General features: G+C 42.6%; 1 protein-coding gene across 3 annotated transcripts in view; it reads left to right on the top strand.

Annotated features, from left to right (window-relative positions):
• DSE (dermatan sulfate epimerase) overlaps window positions 1-13649 on the top strand; it is a 40773-nt gene that overhangs the window by 15212 nt on the left and 11912 nt on the right. For 2 of the 3 annotated variants that reach the window (XM_077301527.1, XM_077301519.1), the window contains exon 2: window positions 1495-1963. In XM_077301527.1, coding sequence (XP_077157642.1) covers window positions 1548-1963 — 416 coding nt within the window. In that variant the 5' untranslated portion in view covers window positions 1495-1547. Of the gene's footprint in view, window positions 1-1494; window positions 1964-13649 lie in introns of those variants that run through there. The other variant, XM_077301535.1, reaches the window with a different exon arrangement.

Genomic DNA, 13649 nt, shown 5'->3' with positions numbered 1-13649 from the left:
AAAGGTTCAGCCTCAGTATAATGACACATGCTGAGGGGCCCTTAACCAGGACTTTGTAGCCTCTGGGCATCTCTTAAGCTGTGATGGGCCCAACATATGAAAAAAGTCACACTTTGGACTTTTACACTGAGGGAAGGTCTGGTTTCAAATCTGGGTGTTCAATCTGTAGCAAAGTTTAACCACTGTATGCTCAAGACAAGGATGAATTTTGTGCAATTGATTCTTTTGAGCATAGGATCACTACTGTGTTACACCAACCTTAGTCGTAGACACAGGAAATTGGATCTTAACAGCTTTTCTCCTAGCAAAAAAGAAAGGAACAACTTTTGACCACCAAAAACCTATGTTAGGGACAGTGATACCAACATGGACAAAATCTTCATGGGAAATGCAGCAAAGGGTGGAAGCAAACAAGATCAGTTGGGAAAGCTGGTAGGATACAGCTTGGAATGTATTAAAGGTAAAGGTAAAGGTATCCCCTGTGCAAGGACCGGGTCATGTCTGACCCTTGGAGTGACGCCCTCTAGCGTTTTCTTGGCAGACTCAATACGGGATGGTTTGCCAGTGCCTTCCCCAGTCATTACTGTTTACCTCCTAGCAAGCTGGGTACTCATTTACTGACCTCGGAAGGATGGAAGGCTGAGTCAACCTTGAGCCGGCTGCTGGGATTGAACTCCCAGCCTCATGGGCAGAGCTTCAGATTGCGTGTCTGCTGCCTTACCACTCTGCGCCACAAGAGGCTCATTGGAATGTATTAGGATCATGCTAATTTTTTTGAATTATTAAGGTAATTTACTGTTGTTATATTATTACTAGCTTCAAAGCCCATTCATAAGAGAGGATCCTTTCCCCCGCGGCCATGAAGCGGTGAGCCTCAACCCCCCACCCCCTCCCCGGTGAAATCGCGTCCCAGGGGGAAGCCATCCTGGCCCCCCGCAACCGCGCAGCTTCCCTCCAGGCTGCAAAGCACACACACAGCCTCTGCACGTTCGCGGCCCAGGAGGAACCCATCCTTGCCCCCTCCCCCCCCCCGCAACCGTGAAGCTGCACACAGCCCAGCAAGCATACCCAGCACCTCTGCAAGGTGCTGGGTGTGCTTGCCGGCCAGGGCGGGAGCTGTAGGGGCAGGGCTAATAAGGGTGCAGCTAGCCCTCTTTCCAACTTGGGCAGCTGGACTGTTCCACCCCCCAGGCTGTTCCATAAATATATAAAGGAACCATGGATAGGGATATTTCTCCCATAGGCTCAAGGTAATTTACCCCATGTTATTTACAGCATATTTAAGTACAAAGGGTAGTATGAAGGATTCTGCTTAATAACATCAGATGCTCCCTTAGAATTTAAAAATAATCTGAGCATTCATTTTTCATAATAAAGACCTTGAATTACAGTTTCAGTTCCTTATAATTCTATAAATTGTGTTTGATAGTTGCACTTATTCCCCCCCCCCCCTTTAAATGTGAAATTAATCAACTTTGTTTTTTTTCCATCTAGGCTACTTCAAAGATGGTTCGGCTGCCATTGAGACCTGGAGCTCTGATGTCACAATGAGGACTCACACACGGGGGGCTCCTAGTGTGTTTTTCATACATGTGATTTGCCTCATGCTGGTCTACAGCACTGACAACATCCCAAGCACTATGGTTCCTTTTATCAATGCCAACTATGATAGCTACCCTATGCTCTACTTTTCCAGAGGAGAGATTCAGGATTTACGATTCCAGGCCGTCAGTACACATCAACACATTTCAGCTCGGTTGACTGAGGCAGTACAGACCATGCTATCAAATCCCTTTGACTACCTTCCTCCCTGGGACCCCAAGGACTTCAGTGCTCGGTGGAATGAAATTTATGGCAACAACTTGGGTGCCCTGGCAATGTTCTGTATACTGTATCCAGAGAACATGGAAGCCATCAATATGGCCAAAGACTACATGGAAAGAATGGCGGCTCAGCCTAGTTGGTAGATTTTTGTCTTTGTTTTTACTGCCAAAATATGTTTTGTTTCAAATGGCTGATATATATGAAGAACAAGCAAGTAAAGGAGTAGGAAGTTCTGACTTCCATTGTTTTGTTGTTAAAGAGCAGGTATTTTTCAAAGGTGCCTTTGACAGGTGCTTGTAATGTTTTAGAAACCACGAAAACGTCCTTCCATCAGTTAAGGCATTTATAGGCATTTATAGACAGTTCTAACAATAGTAATTGGAGAGGAAATTTCAGCATTTTCAGCCATTGATATCTAGATTTGCATGGTACTGTATCTTGCACTACTTCTTTATGCATTGCTGTCACATTTGTTGTGTAAAATCCTACAGAAAATGATGCCTTTCCTTTATTGCTATAATACATAACTGGATAACTGGACAAGGAAGTATCCAACAAAAGCATAGGAAGTATTGCCAAAAAACTTTTTCTTCTAGTAGGATGCTTCCTAAGTTTACAAGTTGTTCTCTAACTGTCAGGAACTTCTTCCGGATTTTTAGACGGAATTTCTTTTAATTAATTTCACCCCTTGGTTCTGGACCATCCCTCTGGGGCAGCAGAGTTGTTCTCTCTTGCCCCGGAGGGATGGACCAGAACCAATGAGATGCAATTCATTCAAAAGAAATTCCATCTAAACATCTGGAAGAAGTTCCTGACAATTAGAGTGATTTCTCAGTGAAACAGGCATCTTCTGTAGGTGGTGGATTTTTGGAGATTTTTAAACAGAGGTTGGATAGCCATCTGATGGAGAGGCTGATTCTGTGAAGTTTCAAGGGGTTGGCAGGTTACAATGGATGAGCAATAGGGTTATAAGTGTCCTTCATTGTGCATGGGGTTGAACTAGATGACCCAGGATGTCCCTTCCAATTCTGTTGTTCTATGATTCTGTGGTAGTATCCAAATGGGAACATTGGACAGGAAACTGAATAAGCTTTAGGGCAACTTATTCTATTGCATTAAATATTGAACTATGCTTCTACAAGAAAAATCAATGCCTTCTTATGTTTGAAGGCCAGAAAGTACTAATTCTTCTCAGTTTAAACATATTTACTATCCTGTTAAATTCAGTAAACTTACTTCCAAGTAAATATGCCTTAAAATTCACTTGTCAAAAGTGCTGAAGAGTGCCATCCTACTCAGAATCTTTTAGGTCTACTTAAAGAGGCATACTATCAGGATTCTTAGAATTATTCACTATAACTCTGGTTGAGCCATGTCTATTATTTAAATGCTTCATTTATTATTAGTCTCTTTAGCAGTAGTTTATAAATCCTTTTTAACCATTTGAAATATATCAGTGGTATGGTAAATTTTTTAATATTTACTTATTGGATTTTTATACTGCCGCACCCAGCAAGCTGGCTTGCAGCAGTTCATGGTAAAGTATAACATAAAATAATATATCCAGCTATAAAACCACATAGAGTATACTCAACTGTAGTCCTAAAACAATTCCCCATAATCTATAACATGGCGGTAAAATAACTAAAAACTTCTCCCCATGCCTTGGAGCCATTGGGGTCAGTCCAAATTACAACATTGGTGATGGAGGAAAATTAGGGGTAGGTCATCCAGTGGCTTCAGGTGCAGTCTAACACTGTACTCAGGAACCAAGGAGGGGGACCCAATCCCATTCCCAGGGATCACCACCTGGCCTCAAACAAACACCTGGCGGAACAGCTCCGTCTTGCAGAACCTGTGGAACTCAGAGTTCTTTCAGGGCCCACAGCTCTCCTGGGAGCTCATTCCAACAGGCAGAAAAAGCCCTGGTTGAGGACAGGCATATTTCCTGGGGCCCCGGGACCATCAGCAAATTCATACCTACACAGCGTAGTTCCCTGCGGGGGGGGGGCATAAGGAGGTAAGCAGTCTCTCAAGTAAGTAGGGCCCAAGCTACGTATAGCCTTAAAGGTCAAAACCAATACCTTGAACTTGATCTGGAAGCAAACTGGTTACCAATGTAGCTGTCTCAGCAAAGGCTGGACATGACCCCTCCAGAATGACTTAATGAGGACCCAGACAGCCGCATTCTCTACCAGTTGCAATTTCCAGGTCAGGGACAAGAGTAGGCCCGCATAGAGTGAGTTACAGAAGTCTAAACTGGAAGTGACCGTTGCATGGATCACAGTGGCCAGATGCTCCAGGGACACGTAGGGCGCTAATAGCAATGCCTGGCGTAGAAAAATGCTGTCCAAGCTACCTTAGTGACCTGAGCCTCCATAAAAAGTGAGGCATGGAGGATCACTCCCAAATTCCTGGCTAAAGGTGCTGATGTCAATTGCACCCCATCCAGGCATTGAAGGCACACTTCCAGCTCCTTTCGACCCAGCCACAGGACCTCCATTTTGGAGGGGTTGAGTTTCAGGCGACTCTTCCTGATCCATCCAGCTACCGTTTCCAAACAACTGGCAAATGTTTCTGGGGGAATATCTAACCAGCTTCCATCATGAGATAGAGCTGGGTGTCATCTGCATACAAATGACATCCCAGCCCATCACTCTTAACCAACTGAGCAAGAGGGCGCACATAGATGTTAAACAAAGTAGGAGAGAGTACCACCCCCTGTGGCACCCCACATGGTAGTGCAAAGGGGTCTGATAACTCATCTCCTACTGCAACCCTCTGCCACCTGTTCTCAAGAAAGGAGGCTAGCCACTTAAGGGCTGTTCACCCTATCACTGTGTCAGCGAGGTGGTGGACCAAGAGCTCATGGTCGACCATGTCAAATGCAGCTGATAGCTCTAACAGCACAAGAATGGCCGACCCACCTTGATCCAGTTGTCACCAGAGATCATCAGGGTGACCAGCACGATTTCCACCCCATAGCCAGGACGGAAGCCAGTCTGATTTGGATCCAGAGCCAAAGTTTCCTCCAAAAATGCTAGGAGCTGGTCCGCAGCGGCCCTCTCAGCTACCTTGCCCAGGAACACAAGATGTGATACCAGGCAGTAGCTGGCAGGGTCCCGCAGGTCCAGCGATGGTTTATTCAGAAAAAGGCAAAACACTGCCTCCTGAGGGAACTCTCCCGAAAGGGAAAGGTTAACAGTATCCCTCAGGGGATCACCTATCTGTCAGCATTCGATTAGAGCAGCCATGACAGACAAGGATCAAGGGAGCAAGTGGTCGCTCTCACTGACCTCAGCAATTTGTCCACTTCAGGTAAAGAGAGCTGCCTGAAGCCATCAAACCTAATCCCCCATGATGACCACAGAGCTTCCTGTTCACATTCTGTATCAACCATGGCAGTAAGGTCGCAGCAGAGTGACAAGACTATCCTTTAAGACCAACAAACATTTATTCAAGGCATGAGCTTTCGAGTGCAAGCACTCTTCATTACAGCTATCATTACAGCTTTCAGCATCTCAGACAAAAAAATGAGATTTCTGCTTTGTTATATGTATGAAAAAAATATTTTAAACCATGAAAGTTCAGATAGTAACAAACACATTTCATGGTCAACTATTTAACATTTTTACAGATAAGGAGAGAAATCATCTTAACTCCTTTTACTGATGCTGATATAATGTTTTTATTAGATAATTCAAAGGTGGCTTTCATATCACATTGGTTGAGTGGGGTATTCTAATATTGTCCAGAAAACTGGTTTTCTGGAGTAAAAGTTTTAAAACAAAATACTTTGGAAACATTGAAGTAATTAAAGATTCATGAAATGCCCCTTCTGTGTTCATACAGATACAAATTGTGTGATATTCTAGTTCCATTTGGCTTAATTCATTTTAATTCCTATCTTGACCCTGATATTGTGCTAGAAAAATAAACTAAAACCTCACATGGATCAGCAAATCAGTAAGCTAGTCACCAGTCACTGGAGGCACGCAGATATCCAAGTCCTTCAGCCACTGTGGCAAGAATGTTCTGAGGAAATTGATGAATAAGAGAGGAGTGAGAGAAAAAAACAGCCCATGGTAGTGATCAAAGTTTGGTTTGAAGTTTTGTAGATAGAACTTGACTGCTTGCCTTCTATCTGATTATCACCTTTCTTGTGTTTGCTGGATTTACCTGTAACAAAATCATGCCCTGGCTCAAGAGCCTCCTATCAGGTCCCTTGAGGGGCCGCTATTGTTAAATGTAAAAGTAACCTTTGTTTTCTTTTCCTTTGTTTGGACTAAACTGTTGTAAAGAATCTCCTTGGTTTAAAGAATGTTTTGTTTGCTGAACTTGGAGTGTAGCTTGAAATCCTATCTTGTGCTTTTGTATCTTGCATTTGAGATTGATTTTGCAGTTGTTGAGCATGGTATACACTTTCACACTAAGTGCCTTGTTGGCTGCCTTTTTTGAAACAGTGGTATAGATTTCAGAGAAAATGTAGCAGACCTCATTGTCCCTAGTGCTTTATTTTTACATATCTATATGGTTGTCAACTAATACTGCAATGCTAAGCAGGGTTAGCAGTGCAGTCTTATACAGCAGTCTTGAATGGACAGAAGGATGTAATTCTGTTTAGGAGGTTGAAGTTAGCTGAATTGTTCTGGACAGTATATAACCAGGCACATAGCTTATTATTATTGCTTTAATTAATTAATATGCCGCCCTCCCCAATGGCTTTGGGTGGTTTACATGAAATAGGAACAATACAGTTAACTCGGTTTATTGTAATGTGGTAACAACAGTTACAATAACAACAATATAATGATAATAAACATTGTAGAATGGTAGAATACTAGAAACATTAACTCTCATTGAGGCCCAGTGGTTTGAGTAGATCTGTAATGATTGTCGTCAGAGGGTGGCTTGGGGGACAGTGGGAAGTGGTGGTTCAGATTGACCTCAACCAAATGCCTGGCAGAGGAGCTCCCTTTTGCAAGCTCTGCGGTACTGTTGGAGTTCTGTCAGGGCCTTGATCTCCTCTGGGATCTCACTGCACCAGGTGGGGGTCAGGATGGAGAAAGCTCTGACTCTTGTTGAGGTCAAGCAGGCTTCCTTGGGGCCAGGGATCACCAGGAAGTTGGAAGGTGTAGAGTGCAAGGCTCTTGGAGAGGTGTAGGCAGAGAAGTGATCCCTTAGGTATACTGGGCCCAGACCGTGTGTGGCCTTAAAAGTGATAACCAAAATATTAAGCCTGCGGAATTCGACCAGAAGCCAGCACAACTGCTTGAGACGGGGGTGGAGATGACATCTGGGAGATATATCATTGATGGCAACCAGCATTCTGTTGTGCCAGTCGCTGACCAGTCCATCTAGAGAAGTACCAGGAGGCAGAGCACTCAGGAAAACAGTTGGATCTATATGTCTCTGTGGGTGAGCTAAAATCTTCTCGGCGCCCAACAGAGAGGAATGGCAGCCTTAGCTGAGCCTTCAGAGCATAGTGGTCTGATCATGGCACAGCCATAGCCAAAACCAGGTCCACATTCAGCCCTGAATTCAGTTGCTGCAATGAATCATTCGTTATGGAATTTACTTACATAAAGATATGCATCTTCCTTTAAAAATGTCTAAAGCCTCTTCTGCAGACAGTTACCCTTACCGTTTAAAAATGGGGGGGGGGGGGCAGTGGAAGGAGTAAGAGGGAAAGGGAAAGGGAAAATAACAAAAGGTAAATTCCAGGGGGAACAACGGCAGTATCATCCAGTTCACCTTCTTCATTACAGCCTCTTGTACTTTACTGCATTTTGTTTATGATGATTCCCCAACCCACAATAGAGGATTTTGTGAGTATGCAGGGAACTGCTCTTGAAAGACAAAGTTGTGTGAATGCTACTGTGTCATCTCTTGCAACCTTTTGTATTGGATCCAATCCACTGTATATAATATAATATAACCTACATTTAACCTTTTGTTATTAATAATTAAAAATAAATTAGCATTTAGAGGCTGATGGAGACAGGATTGCATTGTATTGTATTGCTTTGTACAGGATTTGTTTAGTATGTACTCCTCCTTTACGTGGAATCCAGAGAAGTTTTTATTATGTCTCTGGGAACAAATTGTTTAAACTCTCTGGAGACCTTTTTTGTTCTTGTACACAGTTTCACTTTTATTGTTGAGAGATGCTTTGAGGGCAAATTTTTTCATGAGGGAGTGTACAGGTAATAAGTATATCTAGGACTAGATGTACTAATAAATATATCTAGGACTAGATGTTTAAAAACATTAAAGTTCTGTACTGTAGACCTAAACACCATAGAAGTTCAGTTTTGCCAGCTGGATAAATAGGGCAAGTTTAGCACCTATGTGTATGTTTGCTCATTTTTTCAGAATTAATTTTGCTTTTGAAAAGGTGTGTAGGACTATAAAGAGACATTAAGCTCACCATCACACAGAATCCCGTGAGACTGCCAGTCCATTGATCCAGCCAGTCCAATAGTACAAGTAGCAGAGATGCCAGAGGTTGAATTTGGAACCTTCTGCCTGCCAAAATGAGTGCTGCATCCCTGAGGGAACTGTGTGGGCTTGGGTCTGAGTGTTCCTCTTTTGAAATATTACATGTAGGCTGTATTTGAAGCGAGTTTTGGCAGAGGAAAACATGTTTTTCACCAGAGCAAGGCTTCTTTCATCTGAGTAAGGCCTTTGCCCTTAGCAAAATAGATGCTCAGGATCCATCTCTAAGCTTTCTAATTGTGGAGCAGCCGTCAATGAGATTTTGTTGATCAGTCAGGAAAACATGGTATCCTAGGTAGACACTATTTGATGACAGAGGATGTATAAACATGTATAAACATATGCATTAGCAGCTTCATCTTAGATTAACAAATTGTTTTCCATGGGTCTGTAGACTATACCAAGGCCTATCTAAATGCTAGATGTTTTTTAAATTATTTCAAGCGTTAGTAACCCTATTCATTTGAACAGCACTTCACACACTGCAGAAGCTTAGCTGCTCCAGGGGCACATTAGCTGATAAACTTACAGGGAAATTTCCCAGTGGGCCACTGCCTGAGAGGGCTGATGGTGGCCAGAATCAAGCAGAACCAAGCTCTAGTAACTCAGAGGTTTAAACTTTTCATTGGCAGCAGTAGTTGGTGTCAGTTCATGAGTTGTCTTTCTGCACAATGTCAATAACCCACTGTTTGCTGAGTGACCCTATGCCGTGCTGGCACATCAGGGGCTATTCAGGTTGGCTTTTTCCAGGGCCATTTTCACTTCCCTATCCACTCCTGGCCTGCTCCAACAAGCTGGAAAACTTTTGGCTTATCCTACAATATATCTCTGAATCCACAGAAAGGAAGAGCAACATGGAAACAATGATGTGGAATTTGGGGGTCTTGCGTATGGAAGAGATGGAAATACATCACTATAGATACTTGAAACAGTTGCCTTTTCTGTGAATGGGTCAGCCTTCCCATTCCTTTGTTGATTTTACAGGAGAGATTCAGAATCGGTTTCATTCTGAATGCTCTTTTTTATCACAAAGGAATTCATTGCAGCAAATGGAATGCGTCACATCTGGCTTTCTCATCAAGTTGGATTGGTGAGTTGAATGATTCAGCTGCATATTTGAGTTCCCTTGATTTCTATTGAGATGATTTTGGCACTGAAGAAGCAGTCTCAAGTATAAAGGGAACATCCCAGGCAGGGTCTCTCTTTAGTCAGCTACACAGCTACACTTAGGGCACTTTCTCACATGCTAAGTGATGCCATTTCAATCCACTTCAGCAGTAGGTTGTACATGGGCGGACAAACATTGAGCATGTCCCACTGACATGGCCACTGGGACTGGTGGTGCCAAAGGTTATCAACTCACCAGTCACTACCTCCAAGACGTACTAGACAGATCCAGGGTGCGTCCCTAAAGTGTTGGTAGCACACTGGGACATGGCTTTTGCTCAGTGTTTGTCCGCCCAAGTACAACCCTCTTACGTTACTGTGGAGGTATGTCAGCTGCAACAGCTCCAGTTGCTGTTTGGCTGCCAGGATAATGAAGTCCTGGCTCATGATGAAGCAGCCCATGTTGTTGCTTCTCCCAACATCAGGTTCAGCTCTTAGACAACAGTGTTTTCTGCCATGGGGAGGAGTCACATTGTGTGGACACTTTCTTCTTGATCCCAGGGTTCTCAAGTTCCCTTCTCATGTGGGAAGGAAGGCACTTCTCAGGCTCCCATATTGCCAAGGTAATCTGAGGTTCCATTTTAAGGAATAATATGCCAAAAGAGGAGGGTGTTTTTAAAGTAATGGCTTCTCAGATTGTTAAGTAGCTGGCAGAAAAGTTAGCAAGACACAATGGTGCAGATTTAGCATTAAAAAGACTCCAGTAGTGAAACAACAGGGGAGGGAAGAAGAATAGTGTCCAGACAATCACAGGCAGGTTTGTACTTCTTTGGTAGGTGACATGTCACAATAGAAATCTTAATCTGAAAGTGAAATGCTAACTAGCAGTGATGGGTGACATTCCATTAAGTCACCTATGTTCTGACTTGCATGAGTTCTCTTATCCCCGTCCCCCACTTTCAACCAATGCTCAGATTCCAAACCAAATCCCTATTGCATGGGGCAGGCTATTTACTTTTCTTTTAATCAAACCCTTTGTTTGTTAAAAACAAATCTAATCAATTTAGTTGTACTCAAAGGGCTCCAGGGAGGTGGTGGGATCATAGTTATCATATGGGACAGCCACTATCTCCTGTTCACATCTTCTGTGGCTGCAAAGTTGAAGAGTGGATTTTATCTGTGTACAGTCCAGAGATCTTCTGTCAGCTACTTAAATTATGTATACCTCGGCACACTCTATTGGTGGCAAATTGTATCTAAAGGTGTGAGTCTGAATCCACTCATTTCAAAAGAATTTCCATACCATGCATTCTGAATATCCTTGGAAACAACTACATGAAGAACATGTCCTGTGACTTAATAAATCCACATATACAGCCTCAATATCCTAATGACAGTTCCTGCAATTTCACTGTCACATTCAGCTGGCTTGTTGAATATCGGTATTTCATCTTGATTGCTTCCACACTCAGTGGTGATATTGTATGAGCCTATTTAGATCTTTTTAACTGTGGAGCCCAATGCATAGTTTGGATGGGAGCAGGACTATGCCTACTATCTACTGCTCAATTATGCCTGTATCTGGGTACTTGGCGATTGCTCTGAACAGAGCCCTGAAAATAGCACTGTTTGTATAGTAGGGTCTTTTGCACAACTGGAATGCTGTATGGGGGGAAAAGCCTATGAAAGCAAGATAATAAGGCAGCCATACAAAAATGTAATTATTAAAACTAGGGATACAAATTGCATTCAAAGGCCATCCAGAATAACAAAGCCTTTAGTGAATGGTGGAAAGTTCACAATCAGAAGGCTAAATACAAATCTTGGGGGAGAGAGTTCTGAAGTCTAAGATGACCACTAAGAAGACTTCCATGCATACCCCCGCCCAACATAACTGAGGAAACATCTTAGGCTATCTCATAGCAGAGGGCCAGAGAGATGGAGGCTTCTTTGAAGTCAAGCCATTTAGGACTTTAGCAAGTATTCTGAATTGGACCCCCAAACGATCTAGGTGCTAACATGCTTAATGCAAAATTCTTGACACTTGCTCTGTATAGTGTCCCAACTAACATCCTACATGTAGCTTTCTGAGCCAGATGAATTTTCTGAACAGTTTTCTATGGCAGCCCTACACACTGCATGTTATAGTAGTCCAAGTGAACTGCCACAGGATCAGCCACAAACAAACCAGACTAAACTAGTAAAAAAACCCACTCCTACCACTTTGGTCACCTGATTATTGAGAGACAGAGAGGAGCCCCATATATTATATGATCTTTCTTTGAAAGTTGTTATAACACTGGATGTTGCTGCTATAATGTATATTAATGACTCACCAAAATAAATTCCAACCACAGTTTTGAACTAACACGCTGTGGGTTCTGCTGTGGAAATAAATTTCCATATGTACCTGGCTTGGTTTGCTTCTGGGTGCTGGCAGCTAGTGCTATCTTAGTACATTTCAGGCAAAGATAAATTGTTCCGTCCTAGACTCAGACCTGGGAGGTTGCAGATGGCATATAAGAAACCAAGCATCTGGCTGGCAGATTTTTGAAGTTCCATAACGCTAAAATGATTTTCCAGAATGAATGAGCACTAAGTGGTATGTGTGCATATGTGTGTGTATAATGGATCTCAAGAGAAGCTGCTTGGTTTATAGGCTGTTAGATGAGGATTGAAAAAGAGTTAGTTCTTACATGTTGCTTTTCTCTACCTGAAGGAGGCTCAAAGCTGCTTACAGTCGCCTTCCCCTTCCTCTCCCCACAACAGACACCCTGTGAGGGAGGTGAGGCTGAGAGAGCCCTGATATTACTGCTCGATCAGAACATCTTTTATCAATGCTGTGGCAAGCCCAAGGCCACCCAGCTGGCTGCATATGGAGGAGTGGGGAATCAAACCCGGCTCGCCAGATTAGAAGTCCGCATTCCTAACCACTACACCAAGCTGGTGAAGAGTATTCCTTTTTAGCACAGACAGGATCTGAGAGACTTCTCCTTGCAAAAGCTGTATCTTATCTTCTGTCTCAGCCTGCAGCCAAATGACTGTACTCTGTCAGTTTGTCCTCAAATGCTGATATGGAAAAGGCTGTGGGCTTGGGAAAGGAAGATGCAAGCTGCTGGTGCTGAAAACAGCAAATGGGGACTTGATTTTAAATAGGGGAATGATGTTGATGTGAAATTGGGAGTCCCTTTATGTTTTGAGTTGGATGATGCAGGGTAGCCTCATGCCAGTTTCTCCCCATCAAAATCTGTTTAGCAAGTTTGTGGCTGCCTCATATATTTATAAAAAGATTATTTTTCATACGATAGCTTCTACTTCTTCTATAATGCATGAAGTAGATATCTGAAAACATGGAGTGTTGACTTTCCCTGACCATGGCCTGCAGTGTTATACAACTGCTGCTCCTGGGGCTTCTTGGAGCTTCTGCACTGCTCCATACTCATAAATATCTCTCCCGTTCCTATGGCTTATCTGTCTGTCTATTTATGTTTTGGTGTATGGAGAACCTGGGTAATGGGTGTACATCCATTCAGCATTTAGTAGGAGATAAACCATTCTATTTAAATGTTTGAATTGTAAATATCTACCGGTGTTTTTCTAACATTCCGAATAAAAGTTTTGTTGGCATAAGTATGCACAGGCCACAGCTTCTTTCCCACTTTACAAAGGGACTGATCTAACAGTCATCTCAGTTGCAAAGGGACTGAAAAGTTCCCTCTTTGCATGGTGTGCCTGTGAGTGTTCTAAGTTTTGGCAAAATGAAAGAACAGAAAATAAGCAACTAATGCCTCACTAAATGCAAGAGTTATTAGGGGAGACACGGTGAGGTCTGAAATATTTGCTTCTTAATAAACACAGAATAGCTGTGGCCAATCATTCATATAAAATTTGGAGCATTTCTACCTTTAGCTAGGAGATACTAACAGCTCACTTGTATGATGTTGCCTTCTGTAAAATAAACTTAAAATGGATATAACATATTTTTCAGTATATGGGAAAATATGGCAAAAGAGTTTTAAATATTTTTTTCTTGAAATTAAACATCTCATCCGGTTAGCATTTCATTTTTTTAGAGGTTTAACCCAAGGATGGATGTACTGGGCATTTTTATAACAGAAAGAAAGCAAAGTAAAGACCAAAAAAAATCCTTCATTGGTAGAGGTAATGTTTTGATATGACTTTGCTCACTGTAGTTCTTTTGAGCTTGACAGTAGTGATCC

This window comes from Paroedura picta, chromosome 1 (assembly GCF_049243985.1).
Source record: "Paroedura picta isolate Pp20150507F chromosome 1, Ppicta_v3.0, whole genome shotgun sequence".
NCBI classification, from domain to species: Eukaryota; Metazoa; Chordata; class Lepidosauria; order Squamata; family Gekkonidae; genus Paroedura; species Paroedura picta.
The sequence above is the reverse complement of the archived record's forward strand: the minus strand, read 5'-3'. Positions and strand labels throughout refer to the sequence as shown.